The 27,625-nt window shown below is 43.2% G+C and overlaps 1 protein-coding gene and 2 pseudogenes across 1 annotated transcript in view; all 3 read left to right on the top strand.

Annotated features, from left to right (window-relative positions):
* Window positions 1–27,625, top strand: part of LOC138598364 (complexin-2) — a 54,143-nt gene that overhangs the window by 15,223 nt on the left and 11,295 nt on the right. Inside the window, exon 2 of the mRNA XM_069670147.1 lies at window positions 25,710–25,889. Coding sequence (XP_069526248.1) covers window positions 25,859–25,889 — 31 coding nt within the window. The 5' untranslated portion in view covers window positions 25,710–25,858. The remainder of the gene's footprint in view (window positions 1–25,709; window positions 25,890–27,625) is intronic.
* Window positions 548–1,582, top strand: LOC138598094 (E3 ubiquitin/ISG15 ligase TRIM25-like; annotated as a pseudogene).
* On the top strand, window positions 5,976–8,726 carry LOC138598093 (tripartite motif-containing protein 16-like; annotated as a pseudogene).

Consider the following 27,625-nt stretch of genomic DNA (forward strand, 5'->3'; position numbering starts at 1 on the left):
AAGTAATGAAATGCAAGAGCAGCCGGTCTGGTTCATTTGGGTCCGTCTATATCAGGAGTTATATGTTACATAATTGTTGTTTAAACCCATCTGAAGCTTCTAATGCTGGTTTGGCTCAGGATGATATTCTGAACTTCAACTGTTGTGTCACAAATGCTTCAAAGTAAAACATTAATATATGCAACACTTGTTTGACAGCAGGAGAGCTCCTGTTGTCAACAAACTGTTCACTCTATTTATATCTGGTACTGCTGCTTCAGTGTAAATGAAGGCACGAAGGTCAAACTCACAGCGCTGGTCCTCTTCCGGGAATGTGGAAAAGCTTGATAACCCCTCCCTCGTCTCTCACACAGCCAGCTCCACTCTGCCCACATGTTTCCTGGTTCCCTCCCCTTTAGATCTACAGTTTGAAGATGGGTGTAACCAACATGTGGCGAGCAGTCAGGCCCCATGTCCTGCAGAAACACATGCTGTGCAGATCTGAGCTCAAACTAGTTTCATTTCTAAGTCAGTGAAACTCAGACGGTCGTTGACACTGAGAGGGGAAATGGCGCAGAAAGGAGTTCAGCTGGACCGGGAATCTTTCTCTTGTTCGATCTGTCTGGATCTCCTGAAGGAGCCGGTCACTATTCCCTGTGGACACAGCTACTGCATGAAGTGTATCAAAACCCACTGGGATAAAGAGGTTGGGAAGAAGGTTTACAGCTGCCCTGAGTGTAGGCAGACCTTCACACCGAGGCCTGTCCTGGTGAAAAGCACCATGTTAGCAGTTGTACTCGAGGAGCTGAAGAAGACTGGACTCCAGGCTGCTCCTGCTGATCACTGCTATGCTGGACCTGAAGATGTGGCCTGTGATTTCTGCAGCGGGAGAAAACTGAAAGCCCTCAAGTCCTGTCTGCAGTGTCTGGCTTCTTACTGTGAGAAACACCTGCAGCCTCATTTTGATGCAGATCCATTAAAGAAACACAAGCTGGTGGAGCCCTCCAAGAAGCTCCAGGAGAACGTCTGCTCTCGTCATGATGAGCTGATGAAGATGTTCTGCCGTACTGATCAGCAGTCGATCTGTTATCTCTGCTCTGTGGACGAACATAAAGGCCACGACACAGTCTCAGCTGCAGCAGAAAGGACCGAGAGGCAGAGAGAGCTCGGGGTGAGTCGACAAAACATCCAGCAGAGAATCCAGGACAGAGAGAAATATGTGAAGCTGCTTCAACAGGAGGTGGAGGCTGTCAATCGCTCTGCTGATAAAGCAGTGGAGGACAGTGAGAAGATCTTCACTCAGCTGATCCGTCTCATGGAGAAAAGACGCTCTGATGTGAAGCAGCAGGTCAGATCCCAGCAGGAAGCTGAAGTGAGTCGAGTCAGAGAGCTTCAGGAGAAGCTGGAGCAGGAGATCACTGAGCTGAAGAGGAGAGACGCTGACCTGGAGGAGCTGTCACTCACAGAGGATCACAACCAGTTTCTACACGACTACCCCTCACTGTCACCACTCGGTGAATCTACAGACTCATCCAGCATCAAGATCCGTCCTCTGAGGTACTTTGAGGCTGTGACAGCGGCTGTGTTGAAGGTCAGAGGTAAACTACAGGACGTTCTGAGGGAGACATGGACAAACATCTCACAGACAGTGACTGAAGTGGATGTTTTACTGCCACAACCAGAGCCCAAGACCAGAGCTGAGTTCTTACAGTACTCATGTGACATCACACTGGATCCAAACACAGCACACACACAGCTGTTATTATCTGATGGAGACAGAAAAGCAACATTAACACAACAACATCAGTCTTATTTTGTTTACCCAGACAGATTCACTGTATGTTATCAGGTCCTGAGTAGAGAGAGTCTGACTGGACGTTGTTACTGGGAGGTGGAGTGGACAGGAGGACTTCATGTAGCAGTCGCATACAAGAATATCAGCAGAGCAGGGGGCTGGGATGAAAGTAGATTTGGACAAAACGACAAATCTTGGGCGTTATATTGTGACAACAACAGTTATACATTTTGGTCCAACAAAGTGAACAGTCCTGTCTCAGGTCCTCGGTCCTCCAGAGTAGGAGTGTACCTGGATCACAGAGCAGGTGTTCTGTCCTTCTACAGCGTCTCTGAAACCATGACTCTCCTCCACAGAGTCCAGACCACATTCACTCAGCCGCTCTATGCTGGACTGACGTTTTATTACAGTTACGGAGACACTGCTGAGTTCTGTAAACTCAAATAAATTCTGACCTTCAACTGTTTGCAACGTGCCGGTCTGCAAAACGTCTTTATCGTTGATCATTTCCGTAGCGAGTCCTCTCTGATGTTACTGCCGGCTTTTTGTCTCTTTCTTTGCAGCAGCTGTAAAAAGGAACGAGGACAGTGATCGGGAATTACGTGCAAACGTTGCATCTCTAGTTTTGACGAAGCAGGAAAACAATAAAGTGTGTCCAGGTATTTGGAGCCGTCCATGGGTGCTTCAACTGAACACCCGCTGTAACACGGATAAGACGAAATATAACACCAATTTATTTAGACAAGAGATCGTCCCAGCTTTGTCCATCTCTCTCGTCTTCTTCTGAAGCAGTTGCGACGTTTAGAGGAGATGGTGTCACCTCTGATAAGCATGACTAGAGATGAAGATAACAGGCGATACTTGGGGCGTCTGCATGAGACGCTGTTGTATGTGAGTGTTGTTTGTATAATCCTGTTGAAAATGATCCAATAAGATGAAACAACCAGAGGATAACTTCCAGAAATGACCTTCAGGTTGGGCAGGTTCTGCAGATATGAATCTTTAGAAGTAACTGAAAAAAGGAGCTAAGATCTGATTCTAAGAATGTTTTGTTCATGTTTCTACATTTAGAGTTTTGTTTATCAATATGTTCTTGTTTGTTTCTTTGCTAAATGTAATGAAAATACTGACTTCCATCAACTTTTAGGTGAGGCTGTACAGATTCTAGGGATATGAAGTGTTTAGAATAATCACAGAAACGATGTCACAATAAGCAGAAGTACCAGTGTATGTGCTGGTGGAGAGTTTAAAGGGTTAAAAGGGTTTTGTCTGTTTGTGATTCAGTGTTAAACTGAGTTTGTCTTCATGTTTGTTGCTGATTGTTTTGGCGTTTATCGCAGCAAACAGATCACCTGTCAATCAAACATGATGGGCGGGACTTTGGCGTCCTCTCATTTGTTGTTCTGTTGCTTTAAATGGCGCTCCTTCCTGTGTGTGTTTATCCACGGAGGCTATCGATGCTCATGATGACTCTTATTCACCGATGTATAACGTTGTTTCTCTTCCGCTGCATCGGCTCTTCAGAGAGAAAGCACCAGATGTTTCTTTATCGTACGTTTTGTTCTCTTTCGTAAAGACGTCGAAAATCAGATTTGCTTTAATTCGTGCGGCAGACCAAATGTACAAATCAACGTACAGATGAGATTCTATGAGGTGTAATCAAACTGTAATTATAATTATCACATCAGTTAGCAGGTCGTTCATTATGTTCTTGTACAGCTGAGATTCTGATTGTGTGGATGAAGTGAATCTGTGCATCAAATCATTGAACAAGAGTCGTTTAACAGACTTTACTGATGCATGTTTGTATAAACTTCAGGTTTCATGATGAATACATTTTTAAGAACGAGTATTTTCTTCATGTCTTATTCCAGGGTATCATTGTGTAAAAGAAGAAGAAAATAAACATGGAAATAAAAAGAGAAACAGATTAAGTTTATTTTTTAAATGTCCAAATGAAATGAAAAATATGAAAGAATAAATAAATAACTAAAAACGTGTAAATATAAAGAGAAATAATTCAAGATAAATTAATGTGGAAATAAAGACAAATAAAAGAAAAGAATATTTTTATAAACATTTCTCATTATTTTCACTTTTTTAACATTCATTAATTTTATATCATATTTCTGTTTATATTTAACATAATAAAATATGTTTTATTAAAATGTTGTAATTAAAGCTATAGTAACCATAATCTAAATACTTGTATGTATATTGTATATTTTATCTGTATCCAGCTCTCACACAGACGATCCTGAGTGGTGAAGTTTGAAACCAGACTTGATTCAAACTTCTTGTAATTTATTTCTCCCGAGGCGTGATCTGTCAGTTGACACATCAGTCTGCCTTGCTGAAGAGTTTTTGTGATTTCACCTGAAAAGGCAACAAAGAAAAGCATCTCTAACAGTTGTGAGAGAATATCACTGAAATGTTTGTCAGAGCTGCTGAATCACAAACATGGTGAATAACTCCGAATGAGAGAGGAAGACCAGCAGCTTGTGTGTTCCCCGAGGTAAAATGACTGTTTTTATCAATGGAGTCTGGTGGCTTCAAAGAGAGCGACGTCACGGCTGGTTCTTGTTCCAAAACAAGCATCTTCCTCTGTAACAAAAAGGTGGATCTCTGTAGGGATCCTTTCTGTAATGTTGTCAGACACTTAGAAAAACAATCTGAAAAACACAAAGTGGACCTGCTTTGATCGGCTGACTTTGCCCTGACAGATCACATTGCAGCCATTACAGCCTGTTGGCAGCTGCTGGCTGAAGCATTTTACTGGAGCATCTTTAAACAATGTTTGTACCTATTTGTGATGAACACACACAGACATGGCAATGACAGAGTCCAGCTATAAAACACCTGAATTCCACTTTACGAACACCTTCTTTACTTTAAAGGCTTAATATGTGACTGTTATGTCCAGTAGATGGCGCACTTGAGCACCTGCATGAAACCAAAACAAACACTCCACCCCCCCCAAACTACAACCTGCTACTTCTTCCACCTGGCCTATTCTGCTGTACCGTTTCTGAGACATCTCTAAGTGTTACGTTCTACTATGTAGCAGCTAGTGAACATAATTATAACAGAGCAAACAATGGACATTGGTTGGTCGGCCTGTACAGGCTGATCCAGGCAGAATGCATGTTACAGCTTGAGCTGCAGCCAGCGTTGCGCTGCTGCAGGCTAACGTTAGCACACTTTAGCTTACTATGCATGTTGCTGCAGCCCCCTAGTGTGGTTAATTACACAGACTGACCGTGACATGATAACGCTACAGAACACTAAGCAAGCAGGCGTAACATTCAGATCAACAGTGAGTTAGTTATCGTCCCTAATGTTACTCTAGTCCGCGAACATGAACTCGCATGAAACAGGAACGCGGAGCCGTCCCGTCCATGTGAACAAAGAGCTGAGAACAACACGCACAGAGGGAGTTTGACTTCACTCTCTTTGGAGGAAGTGATTTTTCGAGGATATATTAACATAGGACAGACTTGATTTCAGATATATTAATGTGTAAAATGTCACATATTAAGCCTTTAAGATTTCCAACCACAACACATCCATCAGTTTTCCGTTCACTGATCATGACTGCCTGAACTCCTCCATCCTGCAGCAGCAATCGGTACAGCTGACACTGAGAGTCCTGCTAGTCTCAAGGCTCGAGGAGGGATGGGTGGAGGGGGGTGTTCACCTGCTGAACGTGAAGGTGTTTCTTGCAGCTGTTAGCAGGTGACTTGTGGCTACAGCTAGATTTGTCACTGCTGGGGTCATCGAACTGTTAGATGCCGCTGAGCGACCTGAAAGATAAAACATAAATACAGTAGAGATACACAGCTTGTTGTTACAAGTTCAGTGTTTCCTCTTGCTTCTCCTCCAGATGGTGACACATTTATCCAACATGATACAGTTTAGGACCAACTTCAGCCCCCGCTGTCGACTTTGGGGATTAGATCAAGTTGTTATTTAATAATTGTAACTGCTGCTTCAGTGTAAATGAAGGCACAAAGGTCAAACTCACAGCGCTGCTCCTCTTCCTGGAATGTGGAAAAGCTTGATAACCCCTCCCTCGTCTCTCACACAGCCAGCTCCACTCTGCCCACATGTTTCCTGGTTCCCTCCCCTTTAGATCTACAGTTTGAAGATGGGTGTAACCAACATGTGGCGAGCAGTCAGGCCCCATGTCCTGCAGAAACACATGCTGTGCAGATCTGAGCTCAAACTAGTTTCATTTCTAAGTCAGTGAAACTCAGACGGTCGTTGACACTGAGAGGGGAAATGGCGCAGAAAGGAGTTCAGCTGGACCGGGAATCTTTCTCTTGTTCGATCTGTCTGGATCTCCTGAAGAAGCCGGTCGCTATTCCCTGTGGACACAGCTACTGCATGAAGTGTATCAAAACCCACTGGGATAAAGAGGATGGGAAGAAGGTTTACAGCTGCCCTGAGTGTAGGCAGACCTTCACACCGAGGCCTGTCCTGGTGAAAAACACCATGTTAGCAGTTGTACTCAAGGAGCTGAAGAAGACTGGACTCAAGGCTGCTCCTGCTGATCACTGGTATGCTGGACCTGAAGATGTGGCCTGTGATTTCTGCACTGGGAGAAAACTGAAAGCCCTCAAGTCCTGTCGGCAGTGTCTGGTCTCATTTTGTGAGAAACACCTGCAGCCTCATTATGAAGTAGCTCTGTTAAAGAAACACAAGCTGGTGGAGCCCTCCAAGAAGCTCCAGGAGAACGTCTGCTCTCGTCATGATGAGCTGATGAAGATGTTCTGCCGTACTGATCAGCAGTCGATCTGTTATCTCTGCTCCGCGGACGAACATAAAGGCCACGACACAGTCTCAGCTGCAGCAGAAAGGAGCGAGAGGCAGAGAGAGCTCGGGGTGAGTCGACAAAACATCCAGCAGAGAATCCAGGACAGAGACAAAGATGTGAAGCTGCTTCAACAGCAGGTGGAGGCTATCAATCACTCTGCTGATAAAGCAGTGAAGGACAGTGAGAAGATCTTCACTCAGCTGATCCGTCTCATGAAGAAAAGACGCTCTGATGTGAAGCAGCAGGTCAGATCCCAGCAGGAAGCTGAAGTGAGTCGAGTCAGAGAGCTTCAGGAGAAGCTGGAGCAGGAGATCACCGAGCTGAAGAGGAGAGACGCTGACCTGGAGGAGCTGTCACTCACAGAGGATCACAACCAGTTTCTACACGACTACCCCTCACTGTCACCACTCGGTGAATCTACAGACTCATCCAGCATCAAGATCCGTCCTCTGAGGTACTTTGAGGCTGTGACAGCGGCTGTGTCAGAGGTCAGAGGTAAACTACAGGACGTTCTGAGGGAGAACTGGACAAACATCTCACAGACAGTGACTGAAGTGGATGTTTTACTGCCACAACCAGAGCCCAAGACCAGAGCTGAGTTCTTACAGTACTCATGTGACATCACACTGGATCCAAACACAGTAAACACACAGCTGTTATTATCTGATGGAGACAGAAAAGTAACATTAACACCACAACAACAGTCTTATTCTAGTCACCCAGACAGATTCACTGGATGTTATCAGGTCCTGAGTAGAGAGAGTCTGACTGGACGTTGTTACTGGGAGGTGGAGTGGACAGGAGACGGAGTTTATGTAGCAGTCGCATACAAGAATATCAGCAGAGCAGGGGGTGAAAGTAGATTTGGACAAAACAACAAATCTTGGATGTTAGATTGTTTCAACAACAGTTATACATATTGGTACAACAAAGTGAAAACTCCTGTCTCAGGTCCTCTGTCCTCCAGAGTAGGAGTGTACCTGGATCACAGAGCAGGTGTTCTGTCCTTCTACAGCATCTCTGAAACCATGACTCTCCTCCACAGAGTCCAGACCACATTCACTCAGCCGCTCTATGCAGGACTTAGGCTTTTGTACAATTTCGGAGACACTGCTGAGTTCTGTAAACTCAAATAAATTCTGACCTTCAACTGTTTGCAACGTGCCGGTCTGCAAAACTTCTTTATCGTTGATCATTTCCGTAGCGAGACCTCTCTGATGTTACTGCCGGCTTTTTGTCTCTTTCTTTGCAGCAGCTGTAAAAAGGAACGAGGACAGTGATCGGGAATTACGTGCAAACGTTGCATCTCTAGTTTTGATGAAGCAGGAAAACAATAAAGTGTGTCCAGGTATTTGGAGCCGTCCATGGGTGCTTCAACTGAACACCCGCTGTAACACGGATAAGACGAAATATAACACCAATTTATTTAGACAAGAGATCGTCCCAGCTTTGTCCATCTCTCTCGTCTTCTTCTGAAGCAGTTGCGACGTTTAGAGGAGATGGTGTCACCTCTGATAAGCATGACTAGAGATGAAGATAACAGGCGATACTTGGGGCGTCTGCATGAGACGCTGTTGTATGTGAGTGTTGTTTGTATAATCCTGTTGAAAATGATCCAATAAGATGAAACAACCAGAGGATAACTTCCAGAAATGACCTTCAGGTTGGGCAGGTTCTGCAGATATGAATCTTTAGAAGTAACTGAAAAAAGGAGCTAAGATCTGATTCTAAGAATGTTTTGTTCATGTTTCTACATTTAGAGTTTTGTTTATCAATATGTTATTGTTTGTTTCTTTGCTAAATGTAGTGAAAATACTGACTTCCATCAACTTTTAGGTGAGGCTGTACAGATTCTAGGGATATGAAGTGTTTAGAATAATCACAGAAACGATGTCACAATAAGCAGAAGTACCAGTGTATGTGCTGGTGGAGAGTTTAAAGGGTTAAAAGGGTTTTGTCTGTTTGTGATTCAGTGTTAAACTGAGTTTGTCTTCATGTTTGTTGCTGATTGTTTTGGCGTTTATCGCAGCAAACAGATCACCTGTCAATCAAACATGATGGGCGGGAGTTTGGCGTCCTCTCGTTTGTTGTTCTGTTGCTTTAAATGGCGCTCCTTCCTGTGTGTGTTTATCCACGGAGGCTATCGATGCTCATGATGACTCTTATTCACCGATGTATAACGTTGTTTCTCTTCCGCTGCATCGGCTCTTCAGAGAGAAAGCACCAGATGTTTCTTTATCGTACGTTTTGTTCTCTTTCGTAAAGACGTCGAAAATCAGATTTGCTTTAATTCGTGCGGCAGACCAAATGTACAAATCAACGTACAGATGAGATTCTATGAGGTGTAATCAAACTGTAATTATAATTATCACATCAGTTAGCAGGTCGTTCATTATGTTCTTGTACAGCTGAGATTCTGATTGTGTGGATGAAGTGAATCTGTGCATCAAATCATTGAACAAGAGTCGTTTAACAGACTTTACTGATGCATGTTTGTATAAACTTCAGGTTTCATGATGAATAAATCTTAAATCAGTATAAAGTATTTCCTTCCTGTCTTTATTCCAGGGTATCATTCAAGTGTAAACCAAGTCGGCAAAGTTAGAAGCTTTTTTAAGATGTTAGTTATTTCTCGGCATCCTGCACGGTTTGGTCTCTGAGGTTTTAAGAATAAATAAAATATAGCAACATTTTATAGAATTCTTTTTTTCTCGAAGTGTCAACAAAGTCTGCACGTTGAACTGAAATGATCTCCTTTGCATCTCGCTGATCTCGCTCCATCTACAGATTTAGGATCAATGCTCCAGTGTTTGAAACTGTCCCTGGTTTTCCCTTGTTATGTCCTTTCAGCCATTTTTCTTCCTTTAGAGAGATTTTCTTTAGAAACATTTTCTTCGGTCTTTTTACTTTTGGCCCAGTTCACTTTCTTTCATCCCTCTCTCCTTTTCTGTTCTCCATTTCCTCACGAAGGCCTCCTCGCTCTTTCACTTCCTTCCTCTTCCCTCTCTCAGTCTGTCTCTTTCCCTCCATCTATCATGTCCTCTCCCTCACTCTGTCATTGTCTCCTTCTGGTTCATTTACCTCCCACTCGTTTACTCCCAACTCCTCTCTTCATCTCCCTCCTTTCTGGATGTTTTTGTCCTTTATTCTTTCTACCCAATCATCTTCCTCCTCTGTCTTTCCCACCTTCCCCCCTTTTCGCCCCCTTCCTATGCCCTCATTTCTCTTGGTTATCCTCCCTCTTCTCTTTGCCCCCCCTCCCCTCCCCCAGCACCCTCTCCCATCCTTTCGTTCTTTTCCTCTTTCTCCTCCTTCAGCCACCCAACCGCAAGACAAATGGACAAATGCCTCGTTGGTGATATATAGCCTGCTTCCTCCCCCTCCATCCTCCACCGCCTGAGGGGAGGAGGGGGGGATGTATTCGCAGCAACATATATAAGACTAGAAAAGTAGCCAGCGTCAGTGGAGTATGTTTGTGTGGCATGATTGGCTCCATTTCCATGCATTAGTGTTGTGATTTTCAGTGACAACACGTTCTGCGGTTGATGCTAGCAGATACTTTGGTCTTGTTCTTTCGGGATTCACTGTAGAAGAACAAATCACTCATTAATTAAACTGTGCAAAATAACTTCACTATCGTTTCATTCCCACATGATGCATTATTGTTATTTAGACTTAAAATCAGAGTCATTAGTCTATAAACAAATAAACGCTTCTTATTTTACAACCGTACAAAAGATTTTGTTTGAAGAAATTACTGATGTTGGCAGTTGAGTTTAAGTTTTAGCAACGTAGAAACAGGTTACCATGGAAACATATTAAAACTGTGCATTTTGTGACTGCAACCACGATGTCATGGGGATATATAATCCCTCCAGAGAGCTCTGGTAAATGGTAAATGGACTGTACTTATATAGCGCTTTTCTAGTCTTTGCGACCACTTTGCTTTTACACTACATATCACATTCACCCATTCGCACACATTCATACACTGATGGCAGAGGCTGCTACGTAAAGTGACCAACTGTCAATCAGTTTTGACATTCAATTTGCCCAAGGGCACTTCGACATGTAGCCTGAGAGAGCTGGTGATCGAACCTCCGACCTTCCTATTGAAAGACAACCGACTCTTCCGCCCTGGGTCTCCCCCGGGGTCTCCCCTGAGAGGAAACTCATTTTGGCCGCTTGTATCTGCGACCTCATTCTTTCGGTCACTACTGAAAGCTCCTGACCACAGGTGAGGGTTGGAACGTAGATCGACTGGTGATGAGGGCTGTGAAAGCTAAATCGGCGTGCTGAACCCTGGCAGCATTGACATATAAAGTAACTTCTGAAGCTTTATATTCATGCGTGACACTTTGTGTCAGTTAACGTTAATGAGTTAGTTCATATAAACAAAAGCTAGCCTCCTTATAGCCCGCGATTGTAGATTGTTTTGGAATGACTGTTTCCAGCCAATTTCATATTTTTTAAATAAAATACTTTAAAATTGTATCAAAAATAAACAGTTGATGCTTTTAACTACAACATTATGAGGCGAGCATGTGTGGGTATTGAATAAAGCTCTTTTAAAGGTTATCTCTTTGTTAATTATTATTGTAAGCTACAACTACTGAATATATGAATTAGCCAAACATGCTAATATTAGCAGACAAACATCCATCCGTTATCTATACAGCTTATCCTGTTGAGGGTCACGGGGGGCTGGAGCCTATCCCAGCTGTCATTGGGCGAGAGGCGGGGTCACAGGGCTGACACACAGAGACAGACAGCCTTTCATGCTCACACTCACACCTATGGGCAATTTAGAGTCGCCAGTAAACCTAACGAGCATGTCTTTGGACTGTAGGAGGAAGTACCCGGAGGGAACTCACGCATGCCCGGGGAGAACATGCAAACTCCACACTGAAAGGCCCACTATATACGAACCAGGATTCAAACCAGCGACCTTTCAGCTGTGAGGCAACACCATGCAGACAAACATACTTCAAAAATATCTTCCAAAATGTTTCATTAGAGTATAGTGATGTTGTTTAGTAATATATGCTTTGTTGAAGGAAATGATGACGGATGCGACAGTTTTAGCTGGTTAGCTGATTAATGCTAACACTGTGAGTTGGTTGAAAACAGTTGACGCACAAACATACTGTTAAATCTGCTCTCAATTCCCTCTTAACAACAATTTCTGTTGACTAAAACAAGACGACTGCTGGATGAATGAATTGCATAATCTGTGTATGAATGTGATAATTAATTGGCAGAAGAGCGGTTGATAGATGAAAGACTCGGCTAATGACTGGCCAACATGACAGATGCTAACGTAGGCGGATGGATGAGATGAATGGTGAATGGTGCACTTAACTGAAGGGCAACTTAATGGGAGCAACGACGCTGCGGGTTGATTGATGGATGACGAGGCAGAGGTAAACTGCAAGATGAATAGGCCGATTTATGGATAAATAAAATCAGTGGATGAAGTAGTTTGAGGGATAAATTGGCAGAAGAGTGGATGATAAATGGAGCGATGGGATGATAAAGTGGCTAACAAAATAGCTGCATAAAGAATGAACAGGAAGAAAAGTGGATGATAGATGAAATGATTAGGTGGACAACTGGAGGACATGACAGGTGCACAAGAACGGAGTGATGAATGTTGGAGAAAATTAGCCGAAAATGGCTGCAGGTCTAATGGATGGATGGATGGATGGATGGATGGAGAGATAATTAATGGAGCTGTAGATGAAGGGCAAAATGGATAGCAGTGATAGAATGGATGGCAACTGCACGAAGGAACGGAGGAGTGTGTTGGATGGATGGATGACCTTCTGGATCAATGCAAACAGATAAATATCAGCAGATATTTAAATGTCAGCAAATGAGCACACATCTCTCTGTGTCTGTGTTCGAGGGTCTTTTGTGTTTTTAATCCTTTGTCTTCAGGCTGAACGAGTTCCCCCTGAAAATGTCACCGGCTGTGTGAGATCACTTCATCACCAGTCCCCTTTTCTCTGGTTGTTTTTGCTCGCTGAACGCCCGTTTGTTTCTGTGTTACATGATTCATGCAAATCACACTCCTTTACATTTGTATTCATTCGTTCATCCGTTTACTGCCAACCTTGAATTTATATCTAACCAACTAACCAGTTAAGAGTGGTCGGGAGCAGTTGCATAAAACTGGAGCGTTATTCACAGTGCAGTGAACACAACACGCAGCCTTTTCACAACCACTGTACTCGAGGTACTTGAAGAGTAATGTGGACACTTTCTGCTGACTGCTGTAACTGAAGAACTCATGGGAAGCATGCAGACATCACATGCATACATTACCCAGAAGGTCTATTTACAGATTCTACATACAAATGCAGAAGCAGAATCTGTAGCTGCTGGACCAGATTTTCGTGTCACAAGTGTTCAAGTTTCTGTTTGCAGTGCGTCAGTAGTATTGACCAATCACGTAACAGCAGGCTGTGGCTGCATGCAGGAAAAACCATCCGCCATAGTGCCATCCTGGCTCCCATCAGCGGTCATCTGATGACAAATTAGCTTTAACTCATATCAGTCAACAGACATCTGCATGCACGTCCAGCTAACAATCTGCTCTTAAACTTGATGTAGGAATACCAGAACTGCAGTGCCGAAGATGATAACGCTTTTATACAGCAGTTAAACAGGCGGCGAATAAAAACTTATAATCAACAACACATTTTTTTTTTGCCACTAACTCAACTAGTTCCACAACTTAACTGAAACTGGACTGTTGTTGCCAAGCAACCCAAACATCCTCCTGCACTCTTACCACAGATCAGCTGTTTGTTTTAATTTATCATCAACCAGTGACATAAGAGTCTGCTGTGATTCAGAGGTACCAGCTTGATCAATGTACACGGTCTGCAGTAATGTTAATCAACAGTATTTAGAACACCTGCCTGAGGCGGAGTGATACACAGAGTGAAAAGTCCCTGTGGTGTTCTACTCTATATCAGCACTCATGGAGCATGTTCCTCTACAAATGTGTTGCAGGCTTGATGACATTATAAAATCACATTTAATAAATCAACAGACAAACAAGCAGCTCTGCTGTTCCGGTTATGTTCACTCCATCCTGAGCCCTCATTAAACTATGATGAACTGCTTAAGCTTTAAACGCGACACCTGCATATGACTCTAATTCTGTTATTAAACAGTCAGCTTGAAGGCGGAGCTGTGACTGAGAGCGGGATGAGGTGAAGAGATCATAAGAAAGAACCTGATAAATCCAGGTTTAAAAAAGGCTGAGCTCGTGTAAATGACGGCCGGGTTGTTGTTCCGGCCTCCTCAGATTGGCTCTGAGTGGTTTGTTTAATGGTTGACAGCCTGAACAGCGGCTGAGCGCCGGGGCTCGGCGCCGTATCGATTTCGTTGTTTGTCATCTGAACAGATGGCTGAGCGCGGCTCCGTGCTGTCGCAGATAATTGCCACAATAATTACATAATATTCAACACACTGCTTCAGTGAGTTTCAGCTGCAAAAGCAGAGAACCTGCCTCTGTACGTCTGCTTCTCTGTCTCTCTGTGAGACAAACACACAACACGATCACCATTCATCTCCATCATGTCCACCGCCTTGTGTGTTTGAGCTGGTAAAGTATTGTTTCCTGCACAAATCAATGTGTTTTATTCTCTGAAGTGTAATTGTTATTCATACTGTGTCTCACTTTGCAGATATTTAAAGTACATTCCACAGATTTTTTAACTATATTAGTTTAATTTTCATGGTTAGCACTACACAGTGGAAACTGCTGCTTTGTGTGTTTTTAGGAATGCTGACACCTTATGAGCCAGCTCCCAGCCTTAGATCCTCAGGTGAGGCCCTTGATCGTTCCAAAGGGGGCCGTGCTTTTGCCATCAGGGCCCCCCGGCTTTGGAACGACCGTCCTGAGGAGATATGGCTGCACAATCAGTGACATCTTTTCAATCACTTCTTAAACCCTCTGATACTGTCTATTGCATCTTTCATTTTCTTTTATTATTTGAATCCTTTTACCCTTTATACTCTGTTTCCTCTCTACCTGTCCTTCATATTGTCTCGCTATGTCGGCCATGTTGTTGATTCTTTTGTTGCCTTCTGTGTTCGAGTTTTGTTAAAGCACTTTGTAAACTCTTTGTAAGCACACTTCCCAGATATCCAGACAGTGCTGCATGTGTGACGTCCACGGTCGGCTCAGGTTGTAACTCTTGATTTTCCTGGCTGACGGTCGCTTTCCTTTTCAGACTGTTTGCTTCATCTGAGCGTCGAGTTTGTTTCTTTTTCTTTGGATTTTCACTTCTTGTTGAAGTTGTATCTGTAGTCATCCATCTTTTCTTTGTTTGTTCAGCCATAGAAGATTACTGTTTACTCGCAACACTTGCAGAGAGCGGCCGCTTAGCTCCACCTACCCTCTCTGGCAGACCAACCACTGCTGGCTGATGGAAAACGCGTCACTAACTGGGCGCCGCTTGTGCCACAGACACCCTGTAGTTCTACTAAATACTGCAAATGCAAAGGCTTTCATCAGTGGGCCATCGGCTCAGTCACCATTGTGTTACCTCATTCGGTGATACACAGTGACTTAGCAGACATTTATTTACATGAAAATCTTACAGATTATAACTTAAATGGACTGCACGTATATATGGCTTATCTATTCTTAATTATAACACATATGATACAAAAACAACTATACTACATGAGGCAACAGGAAAATCATGAGCAGCTGTAAGGTGTGATTCTGCTTTAAGTAAAAATAAAAGTGTGTATGAAGAGTAGTTCCAGCACCAACAGATCACGTTCCTGACACAGGGATACACTCCTCTAAAGGAAGTGAAATGAGGAAAAGAGAATGAAGAGAGAGGAAAGAAATGACACAGCGAGAGACTGAAACAAAAGAGGAGGAAAAAGATGCTGGCAGTGAGGAACAAAGTGCAGGAAGAGAGACAGAAGCAGACGGAGCGAGGAGTACCACAGAGAGCGTGATTCAACATGAACACTGGTTCCATTCATCCTTTCTCTCCTCTTATGTTTGTGTGAGAGTCTGAGTAAAACCTGCAGGAGGTCTGTGTGTAAGGACTTACCTGTGTCGTCTTATAGCTGATGAAGTCTGCATATATCATTGAAGGATGTCTCATATACCTGTTTAAGTATAAATTATAAGTTTGTATGTCATTTGTTCAGGTGAGTTTTTCATAGTGTCTACTGTACGGCTTTTATTCGACATTTATCTTTCCTTACTGAGATATTTTTCTCTTTGTCTAAATTAAAAGCTCGGTCAGCAGTCCAACTCCTCAAAATATGCCGCTCAGAGTACCCCTCCAGAGTCTGTTTTGCACGTGCAGGAGAGCAAGAATTGATATGCAACTTCCTGTTGCACTTTCAAAATAAAGTTGTCAAGTTAGAGATACAACTGCTCAGACATGTGACCTTTCGTAAAACGCCTCTTCAGTCAAGCGAGAAGAAGGGTGCACGATGTCTGCTTTATGGCAGTTTTTGGCCACTACAATAAGAGTAGGCATGATATCAGTTCCACTACAGGGGAGACTCCATGTTCTCTGCAATTAGGTGGGAAAAAATTGGCTGAATATATCTGTATCAAAATCAGCAAAACGGGTTGGCAAAAACTCCAATATTGTGCAACCCTATTTACGATAAAACTAAAGTTCATTTTACTCAAACACAAATAATAAGATAATAATAAATAAATAAAATACTGTTCATGTTAGAAACTTCTTTGGTTTGGTATAGACACCAAAACTTCTATGTTTATGTTTTTAATGCAACTAATGAATGTTACATTTTCTAACTGTTATGGTAGTCCTTAAAGCTCATGTGAGGAACTTTGGGTTTGTGTTGATTGTGGCGCCCCCTGTGGACAAAGCCGTACCTCTTATCTCTTTGCTGATTTTGTCCTGGAAATTGTAAACAAAGGCAGCATGCAGTTAATCGCTTCGTCTGACACCTGGACAGTATAGGCAGTATTTATGTCAACATACTGCACAGTTGAATTATTGCACAATTATCCAGCGTAAGAGTTCAGAACAGGTGCGTGTATGTCAGACACTCAGAGGGAGGAGTTGTAGAATCTGATGGCCACAGGCAGGAATGACTTCCTGTAGCGTTCCGTGCTGCATCTCAGGGGAATGAGTCACTGAACATGCTCCTGTGCTTAACCAGCACATCATGGAGTGGGTGGAAGACACTGTCCAAGATAACGTGTAAACAAATGGAAACCACAGAAGCATTAGAAAATCATCCATGTACCCTCAGATGGTTTTATTCCCGCCAAACAAGCAAACTGTAGATACATTACCAAAGGAAAAAAACATGCCGAAATGCACAAGAAGAAGTGAGAGGAACAAACACATGACCGAACAAACCAGCAGGAAAACAAACAAAGGCAGAAAGTCTTATTCATTTAGTTACAAATGACATGACATGCATTTACTGGCACTAATGATTAAAACTTCCAGACCCAGAGCAGAAATAGAATGGCATGTGAAGAAATGGTGTAATATTTAATCTGCCATAATGTCTAAATTACAGGAAATGAGTGCTATAATAAACCATATTAAGTATTATTAGAATATAAAATATGCACGTTTAAATTAGCTTCCTCATTGCGACATCATTCCACAGGATGTCGTCTAACATCCGAGGCGGGTCGCTCACTTTTAAAGGAGAAATGAAATGCAGTCATGTATCCCTCCTCTGCCTTCCAGTCCGTGCTGAGGGAATCATTTATCACCACGCAGTCACATGAATAAATGATGCGGCCGGGCGCTGAAGTCGCTGCCTGGCAGGTCTGAGAGCGAGGCCCGGCATTAGCACCTCATCATTAATTCATTCACAGACGTCTGCAGGATTTATCTTGTGTCTTTGTGGCTCCATGAATGTGTTGTTTTGTACAGAGAACAGCACTTTTACATTCAGGATACACAACATGAACAATGCTTGTCCTTCTTGTTTACTGTGTGTGCTTGTGTGATTTGTAGTCCAGTCACAGTTTCAGGGAGAGAGAAGACTTTATTTTCTTCACCAAAAGTCACGTGACTCAAAACAAGTTTTGTTTCCTTCTTCTTCTTCTGCTTTAGATTTCGACTGATGATTTGGATTTAAAGCTAGTTTTAATGGAGGATAGGGAGCTTATTTGCCGTCACATATGAGTCTATTAAAGTAGAGTTTTTGGCTCATCAGTGACTTCACCTAAATGTAAATTGTGTTTCCAATTAGCACAGTATCGGCTCCACTAGCCTTTCTTGCTTGGATCTGGTTCTAGTACTTTCTCTGCTTCTTTTCCACTGCAGAGAGTACCTGCTAACTACAAGACATGTTAAATCAATAGCCCCTTTCACACATGACAATTTCCAGAAAATATCAAGACAGTCGATCCCTGAGAAATTCCTGAGTTACACTTTCAAACATGTCCCTCACTGTGGGAGATTTTCCCTGTCGGACGGGGACGGGCATGATTTAAAAAGTACGCTGCTGAAGTACGAAGCAGCGTGGTCATTTGGTCATACACGACTGAGTCCTTTGCCACCGCCCTTACAGCCAGAAGCTCCTGTATCTCTTCATCTCTCCAGTCTGCAGACATCTTTGCTGTCGTCTTGTAAATGACTCTTCTTCTTCAACCTTGGAGGTTTTTAATCATCCTGTTATGTTACATTTTCTGGGAGGGGTGCTGTGTTAAATGCATCTATCTGGGGCACTCTGAGAGCAAAATGAAGAGCCCAGATGTACGAAGAACTTTGTGCTCTTGTAAACAATTGAAATCATCTGACAAATAGCCTAAACTGTACACACTTTCACTGCCAGATCAACTGTATACACACACTCTCACGCACATCTCACACTGGACAAGCATCATAGCAACGGCCCTGACAACGACACATTGATTGATTGACACACAAATAGAATTCAGATGCGTGGTGTTTTTTGATTGGCTTAGGTAGGCTAGTAATGAGTGGGACAGAACATAATTAAACGCCGAAAGCGCTGAAAACAAATATTTTAATTGTGGTGAAAACTGGACATTTTAATGTTTTGCAAATATTTGCTCGGACTCTGGACACCCCGCTTCTAACTGCAACAATAGTGGACAAGCAGGTGCAACTGGCAGGAAAAAAAGTCTGCATAAACTCTGGCCATTTGCGTTCACACATGCAGCCCACTCAGATAATGTCGGGATGTTTTCAGAAGTGCAGTGCATGTGTGAAAAGAGCTCATGTGACATAAAACACAGGAAGAAACTTAACGATATATGAAAGGCATGACAGTGGAGCCTGCGAAGGAACCGGCCTGAGAGTGCAGGTCTGCAGTCAGACCCCTCTCCATTATCTCGCTTATTACACGGCTACTTACTAAAGAAATACATCATTTGACATGAAATATTGTTTCAGAAATTAGTGCATTGATTTTAACATGATTTTAATTCTCCACTTGCAGATGGATATGATTAGTCGTCGTTCTCCTGCGATCAGAACTGCCTCCAAAGAAGAGGTCTGTTCTTCACAGCAGCGGGCTGTAGAATGCTGTAGTCGCCCAATCAGAATCGACTATTTTAACTAAGCCGCATAATTAACTCTTGAAACTGTATGTACATAGATTAAGTTACTATGATGTATCACAGTCATTAGTAAGTATAAAGATTTGTAGGCATGTTTCAGATCGAATGAGCAAAAAAGTTCTCCTAAACCAGAGTACTTGCAGTGTTCACTGACTGCTGACAGATGTAGAGTCGTGGAGGACACCTGCTAACCTGGTGTGAACACAGCTCCTGTCGGGGAACCGTCTGAGCGCGTTCGTCCAGATCGCTGCATTGATTTATCCATTCAGGTCCAGTCGAGTGTCCCAAGGCTCAGCTCATCAAACGCAGGGTGAAAGGCTAGCTGGGAGCTGTGTGTGTGTGTGTGTGTGTGTGTGTGTGTGTACTGACCACTACAATGACTTTTGTTTTTTAACATCTGTCCTTGAAACTGGTTAAAGGCGACAGGAGCATCTCACACATGATTCATTTGGTCTCTAAAGAAACACTGTCTCCACACTCGACAGCTCGTCAGACGTTTGGGTTTGTTTTTTGTCCGATGATTTTTTAAGGGGAGTTAGGAGCAGCTTCTGGGGTTGAAATGGGGGCAAAGGAAAACATTTGAGTAGTCAATAAGGTTTGTATGTGTCAGCTTGTAATTTGCTTCTGTTCAGTGCTGACCTCTGTATGCCTATAGAGACAGATTCATGCGAGTGTTTAAACAACGATTAAGACATTGCATTACTTTATTACTGCAGCAGAAACAGGATGTGGGACTGTTTTGACCGCTTTGAGCATCAGTGTGAGACGTGCGAACACTTTGTGGGGTTAAAATCTCATATCTCATTATATGAAATGTTGATGGTTTAGTAACATCTGCAGTTATGATTATGCAAACATTATCAGCAGATTGCTGCCCCCTGCATGCTTTCACCATGTTTTTCTCTCATGTGACGTGAGGTAGTGAGTTCATCGATAACTGTACAATGTGATGGTGCAAACGACCACGCTCTTGGCTTCCAGTTGCAAAAACAATGACGTCTTTAGGTATTATAGTTTTTACTCTTCATCGATTTAAACAGGATCATGGAAAAGGTGCATTTTCAAATTGTTAAAGGTAAAAACAAACATCAGCAAAACTGGAGGAATGAGTTTAACATCAATATGTGTACCATTAGAAATGCTACCGGCAACACTATGTGTCTCTACATACTGGTTGTACCTCCTGTAATGGACCTGTCATCTTTGAACCAAACTCTCACGCATTTAAAGCTTTTCTCTCCTTTATTCGTCTCTTTCTCTTCCTCTAACACATTTCCTTCGCCTGTCACAAACATGTTCCGTTGACAGGCTCGTGTTCGCCCTCCCGAGCCGCTCTCATCCTCGTCTCCGGCCGTGAAACTCGGAAACAACTTCCAATTAACTGGATAGGATCAGCGTGCCGTCCTGCCCGGCCCTGATAACATTATCCCACGACACGCACCACTGCCAGCGCCTGGATTATGAAATAAAAAAAAGAAGGAGAAGAGGAAGAAGAAAGGGTGGTGTAGGATGGAAGGAAGAATGGCTGGGTGCAGGGGGATGGAGATGAGCAGAGCGGGGAGGGGGTGGATGCCCTTGGGTGCTGTCTTCAGTGATTGTATGTTATATCTGGCCCTGTATGAAAGAAAAGGAGGGTTATGTAAGGTTTTAAAGCCCCTCCACCATCACCACCACGGAGAAGTTCAGTCTGCTGGAGCGCTTCAGTCCAACACCAAACGCCCACTGATAAGCGCTTACATAACGAGCCGTTCAGGCCTCAGGTTCCTGATGGGGATGTAAATGGAGGCAGGTAGAGGGACGCTCCTTTCACACGATAACGCAGTGATGAATTGTTGGTGTCCTCCTCAGATGAAGGGTTCTCTCAGGTTGTCATCCTGGTTCTGTCGTGTTGGAGAGGTTGCAAGCGGAGACTGTTTGTGTTCCACAAACTTGTGTATGCCGAATTCATTTGTTTGTAATGCTTCTCAAAAGGACGTTGAGGTCTCCCTTATTTCTGATGCCGTCGAGATTACAGACACATTAATGTCTAAAACAAAAGAATATAAATAATCTTGAAGATTTGCATGTAAATAAATGTCTGTTATACATATATCTATCTAACATTTTCTTGCAGCCCTGTCAATGTTCAGGGCGTGCTCACTGAAAAGTCCCATAAAGTTATCGCAATTTTTTTTTTTGAAATGCAGCTTTTTACTGTTTTATTAATGTTTCTGATACTGACATGAAGATTTCTTCCTACAAGAGATCAGAATGTAGAAGTGAAGCGTGTGAGAGGACGAGCTGTGACGTTGTTCTGCACAACTTCATAAAGCAGACTAAGCGTCAGGTGGTGCTGATGTGGAAGCTACAAGATGAGTGTGTGTGTGTGTGTGTGTGTGTGTGTGTGTGTGTTAGAGGCTCTTATAAAACCGTTCGTTGGGTGTGTGATGTAAGATGTGTGTGAGAAAGAAAAAGGGAATGATTCAGTCGCTGAAATAGTCGGTGTGGATAGGAGGTGTGTGTTTATTTTGTGTGCTGTGGGGGGCGTTGTGTGTGGACTTGTACGAAACAGAGAGAAAAAGGGAGAGGGAGTCGAACCAGCAATAAAAGAGGAGAAGAAGAATGCAGTCGTCCGTATTTTCTACTTTTTGAAACCAGAAAACGTTTCGTTCTTCAGAAGAGAGCAAATAAACGTTCAGCTCAACAGAGAGGTTGTTTATTTATTCATGTTCATGTATTTTCAAGGATTATGACTTTAATGTCAAGGTTAGGACGAAGAGCCTCAATACAATAAGGGTGTATTCTGTGTGTGTGTGTGTGTGTGTGTCCTGTTCTTCCAGATGTCCTTGTCTGACAGCTGCATCTCTCCTTTATTCCATTAGTGTGTCCTTGAGTCTGTTTCTGTAACGATAAGAGAAATGTTCTGCTGCCAGACCGAAAACACCAGAGGCCACACACACACACACACACACACACACACACACACACAGTGTATATAACCCAGCTGTACTGCCAGCCTGTTGTCCTGGGATGTATTGATTTAAGACTGAACAGCATGAAAATAATGAGCGATAAGATGCAGCAAAGAAAACAGCCACATAAAATAAATCAAATCTCGTCTGTAAATTAGTAAAAACAGCAGAGAGCAGCGGACCTGTATCCGGACTGGTTTGTGGAGCTGTCACATATAAACAATGTTTACGGAGAGGACAGAGGGAGAACTGATCCGTCTCACATGATTTAAATGAGTTCTCTAACGCCTGATTTATGTACCACAGGTCTGGCACAATCACTTCACTGAATTTTTAGGCAAATGCACAAAGAAATGTGATGATCTCACATCCTGATGTTTAATGCTGCATCTGAACGCACTTGTCTGGGGGGGGGGGGGGGGGTTCTTTGTTGACCTGTCCTGCCTGTCTCCTGTCGGGGCTTTGGGTTGATACCACTGGGGGCTGAAAGGGGGGGTTTCTGCTCGCCTCTCCGATGCCCCGGTCCCGTCTCACCCCTCACTGCTGCATAAAGTTATTATTATTTATCATAATGCTCATTATCATAATATACGAAATTATATTGTTTTACATTATAGGGTTGTACATACATTATATCATATTATATTATATTGTATTATGATTATATATCATATTATATTATATCAAGTTATACTATATTATTATTTCAGATGTATATTGCAGATGCAAACTTGCAGGGTAAGGTACAGGCTTCTCCTAGATAGACCTGTAAATCTTTTCCCCAATAGCATCATGAATGCACTTAAAATATGAAAAGATTAAAAAAACATCCACATTTTGGCTAATTCAAAAAATAACCTGTCAAAGATGCAGTGTACAAGTGTTTCACCGCTTTGGACAGTACTGCGTTTCAGTCAGACAACTCACATTAAAATAGTTTAGAATGTTTGTTGCAGCAGCAGAACATAGCTTGTGTTTCGGCGCCACTCCTAGCAGGTGTATTTTACACGCAGAAATTTGAGGAGTGATGAGATGATCTTAAACCCCACTATAGACCGGAGATCTTGCGGCTTAAATAGACGCCGCATTGGGAGGAAGTGTTTGTCAGGTGATTGTGGCGCATGTCGAGTGTGGAATCGGTGCAGCTCGAGTCGCCTGTCTGAACCAGCTGGCAGGCGTCGCTCCTGTTTCGCTCATTTGTTGCAGTGAAGAAGAAACTTAAAGCAGCCGTAAGAGAAACTTAAAACAACGTTCAGAAAGAAGCTTCTTGATTTTATCCACCCGAAGACTCTTTTGTTTTTTACTCCATTGCACTCTTTCTGTCGTTCTTCTGTTTTCATGAAGATAAAAAGGTCTCGTTATTTGTCATTTGTCCGTCTGCATTTTAACTTATGTATTTATTGATTGGTTATTCTTTTACGGATTTATTTGTGTTTTTGGTGCTCCAAGGACTCTGAGCAACGTGCTTCCAAATTTGGATTTTTTACTCTTCACAGTATTTTTTGATAATTATCAGTTCAATTTTAGGTCATTGGCTCCCTCCATGCAGTGATAGTCCTTCAGTACACACACACACACACACACACAGAAATTCAGGCCCTCACAAAAATCTGTGAACACACCCTGTCCTGTCCAAAGTGTGTGTGTGTGTGTGTGTGTGTGTGTGTGTGTGTGTGTGTGTGTGTGTGTGTGTGTGTGTGATTTAGTCTCTAAACTGAGTCCATTCTTGCCCGACGTTTCAATAAGCTCACGTGAAGGACACTCTTGTACTCACGCTGACACACATTTAAGTGATCACCTGTTCTTCTGTATGCAAACACACAGCTTACCCTCCACACACAAGGTTAAGTGTGCCGCGTTTGTGTTTCCTGTAATGTGTGTCAGCGTAACTTTGGGTTTCTGTAAATGAAATCCTGTGTGTGTGTGTGTGTGTTTATTGAAATGAGGCTGTTACCCTCCTGAAGCGCTCGGTCTCAGTTATGAATGGGTTGTCGTCCCGCTCGGCCTCGTCTCCGCCCTGTCGCCTCCCACAATAAAGCTGCGCAGCTCAATCTGCCGTCCCGTCCCATCTCATCTCATCCCGACTCCATTCAGCTCCGGCAAATATTGGTGAAGCGAAATGACACGGGGGCGCTCGGAGAGGGGAGCAGGAGGGGTCTGCTTGGAAATGGAAATGTTGTTCTGGTTCACCAGGTGCAACAAATGTGGAGGATCTCATGCCGGCTGACGGCGGTGCAGAAGAACAGTTTATCAGATACAGAGGAAACAGGCACACGATACAGGGACAACATATTCAACATAAGCAAATCAGGTTGAAGAGATGAAGGCAGCTGCAGTCGATAGACTCAGGCGTCTTTTTGACTTTGCATTATTTGTGTAATTTCAGCAGGTTTGTTTTGGTTTCTGCAGCAGGTTTTTCATGAAGCTGATTCTTTTGTTACTTGTTTTGGACTTTGGGGTTTTGTGAGCTTTTTCTGAATGTCATGCACATTGCACGCCTTTGCCCTTGTCAGCCACCGTAGATTCTTGATAGTAAAGTCAAGTTAAGTATATTTATAAAGCCAACGATCAAAATTGGCTTCAAGGGAATCTACAGTCTGTGCTGCACATAATTCCCTCCCAATAAAACCATTAAATAGACAACAAAAAAATACTGACTTCTTTTTAAGCCACATATCAGAACATGAACACAATGTGTTAGCAATGTCCATAACTCGCATAGATTGCATACATAGATTGATATTTATTTAAACCTCAGCCATGACCTTTTTCCTGAACCTAACCTCATAATAACCAAACTGCGACCTTTGTGCACGCTCAGCCTCGTGTTAATGACGTCCAAAATGTGAAATGATTGTGAGCAAGCTTTATTTTGGAAAGACTGCTTATTTTTAATCACTTGATAGACTGCTTGATCGTGAAACGGCTTTCTTGTCGGTGTAGCCCTGCAAAGACCAAAACAACACTGAGCGGAAACTAGAGCGTCAACGTTTGAAGCTTTGGGCTGCAGACGGAGCTGGGAGACATCAATGTGTGGACGGTCAATGTGACAGAAATGTAGATAGATTAAAAATATATAACATACATAACAACTCTGGGGCTGCATGGTGCTGCAGTGGTTAGCTCTGTCGCCTCACAAGACAAAAGCTCCTTCCATCCATGCTGGATGTGTGTCACGTATGAGTTTGACGGATTTATCAGAAACACAGTTTTATTGTCCATGAGATGTTTAAAACCAGTCAGCGATAAAAGATGACTGATGCTGGAATTGAGTTACACACAGATAAGTGACTTTGAGCAAATGGCCTCAGTATTGATTTTCTGCTTCCCAGAATGGGATTCCTGTCGCGGGGTCGAGCGTGTTAAGAAGATCTCATTATCTGTTGTTTTAACATCCGCATGATCCGCTGCTGCGCACGCTCTGATGCTTGCCGTATTGGAGATCTATCGCTGTATTTTGTGTCTTTATTGACGTACTGGAGATGAAATTGTAAACCCAGCACTTAATTATTCATTTGTCTTCATTTGTATTTAAAAACCAAAAAGCCCAGAGGTTGCTTTTGCTTAAATCGTTTGTCTTCTCTTCCTCAGGTCCAGAGGAGAGTCAGTGAAGACGCTCAGCACCCCGACAGAGAGAGAGGAAAGTGAGGAGGACCCAGACGCACACAGACCCCAGGCTCGGCGGCTACATGCTCACTTGTCTTTGGTTTTGAGAAGAACAACCATACCGATCAGGAACCATGGATTTTGTAATGAAACAAGCTTTAGGTGGTAAGTACTCAAATGAAATCGTCCATATGCTTTCCAAGTGTGAACAAGAGATCATTTTCTGCCTCTTAGAGATGTGTTTTCATGTGTTCAGTTTGAGTGGAAACTTCGGCTTGCAAATACAAAGTGACATTCAGAGGTTTATCTGTGCTGAGTTTCTTGCTGGCATCGACCAAAGTCCATGAAAAGATTAGAAGGAGAAGAGTGAAATGTGGACTACTGACTGTGTGTGTATTACTTTTATGAGCTCATAGCCTTGCCCTGGCTTTCATTTACCGTCTGTGTGACTTGTACGCTGGCTGAGGTTTGACTCATTCCGTAAGAGCCGTATAAAAAAGGCTGTGTGAGGGGCCCCCGGGGGCCACAGGTCAACGTCTCTTTAAATCAACTCTCTCATCTGGTTTCATCAGCTCAGTGACCAGCAGCCAGAGTGAAATGAGATTTATTCCTTTATAGCTCAGCCTGCCCTCGCTCTCTTTCTCCTTCTCCCCCCTTCCTCTACCTCACATCCCCACTTTCTCATTTATCCCTCTATCAGTCCTCCCGTGCTTTATTCCCCTGTTCTCTTTACACACCTAAATCTTTCTCTTAAATTTACTCCTTTCCCTCATTTCTTCTTTCATCAGAGCGTGGTTATGCTGCTGCTTGATTGATTGCTTCTGGAGCTGTGCTGCTCTAATGTCTGAAACCCAACCGGGCCAAATTAAATTCAGGGTCTGGGTGTTTCTGTTCCCTCTCTTAATATTGGCCGTGTTATCATAAGTTTTTTATCATTCTTCTTTGTTTCAGGTTTAACATTTTGTACCACTAAAATCCTCCAACATGTAGCTGCAGGACCACACATTTAGAGATCTGTGGTGCTGAGGGGTCACTCAGGGGTTCTTCTTCCTGCCATACCCATCAATATAAAGTGGCTTTCATAGATGCAGACTCCCACTTTGCAGTAAAAAAGGTGAAAATTGTCTGAACATGCCTCTCATCTTTATAAAAGACTTTTGTGAATGTACAGAGACGAGACGGAAATTGAAAGAATGTAGAAGAAAGTAAGCAAAGAGATTGAACTGAAAGCTTTTGGACATAGACTGTATACAAGAAGTGGGGTGGGGTAAAATAGATTGTGAGATTGACAGACAGGATGGTGCAGTGTCAGCAGTATTGTACCTACCGTCGTGGTGAAGAAGGAGCTGACCCGTGAGGCGAAGCTCTCCATTCCCTCACCTGTGGTCACAAGCTTTGGGTAGTGACAGAAAGAATGAGGTCGCGGATACAAGAGGCCGAAATGAGTCTCCTCTGCAGGGTGTCTGGGCTCAGCCTTAGAGGTAAGGGGCTCAGACATCCGGAGGGAGCTCGAAGTAGAGCCGCTACTCCTCTACATCAAAAGGAGTCGGTTGAGGTGGTTTGGGCATCTGATCAGGATGCCTCCTGGTTGCCTCCCTATGGAGGTTTTCCGGGCACGTCCAACTAGGAGAGGACCTCGGGGTAGACCTAGAGCCCAGCTGACCTCCGCCTCGGGATCCCCCAGGAGGAGCTGGAAAGTGTTGCTCGGGAGACAGACGTCTGGACTAACTTGCTTAACCTGGTGCCACCGCAACCCGACCCTGGATAAGCAGAAGAAAATGGATTAGTGGGTGGATGGATGTAGCTGACGAGTTCTCGAGTGAGGCATTTTGGCAGTCAGATGGTGGATACTCATTGATAAGCTTCTAACCAGCCTGACAGGTCCATGCTCAGGAAATCAA

This window comes from Semicossyphus pulcher, unplaced genomic scaffold, assembly GCF_022749685.1.
Source record: "Semicossyphus pulcher isolate SPU_LCO1_2020_fin unplaced genomic scaffold, fSemPul1.0.p SCAF_2, whole genome shotgun sequence".
Taxonomy (NCBI): Eukaryota; Metazoa; Chordata; class Actinopteri; order Labriformes; family Labridae; genus Semicossyphus; species Semicossyphus pulcher.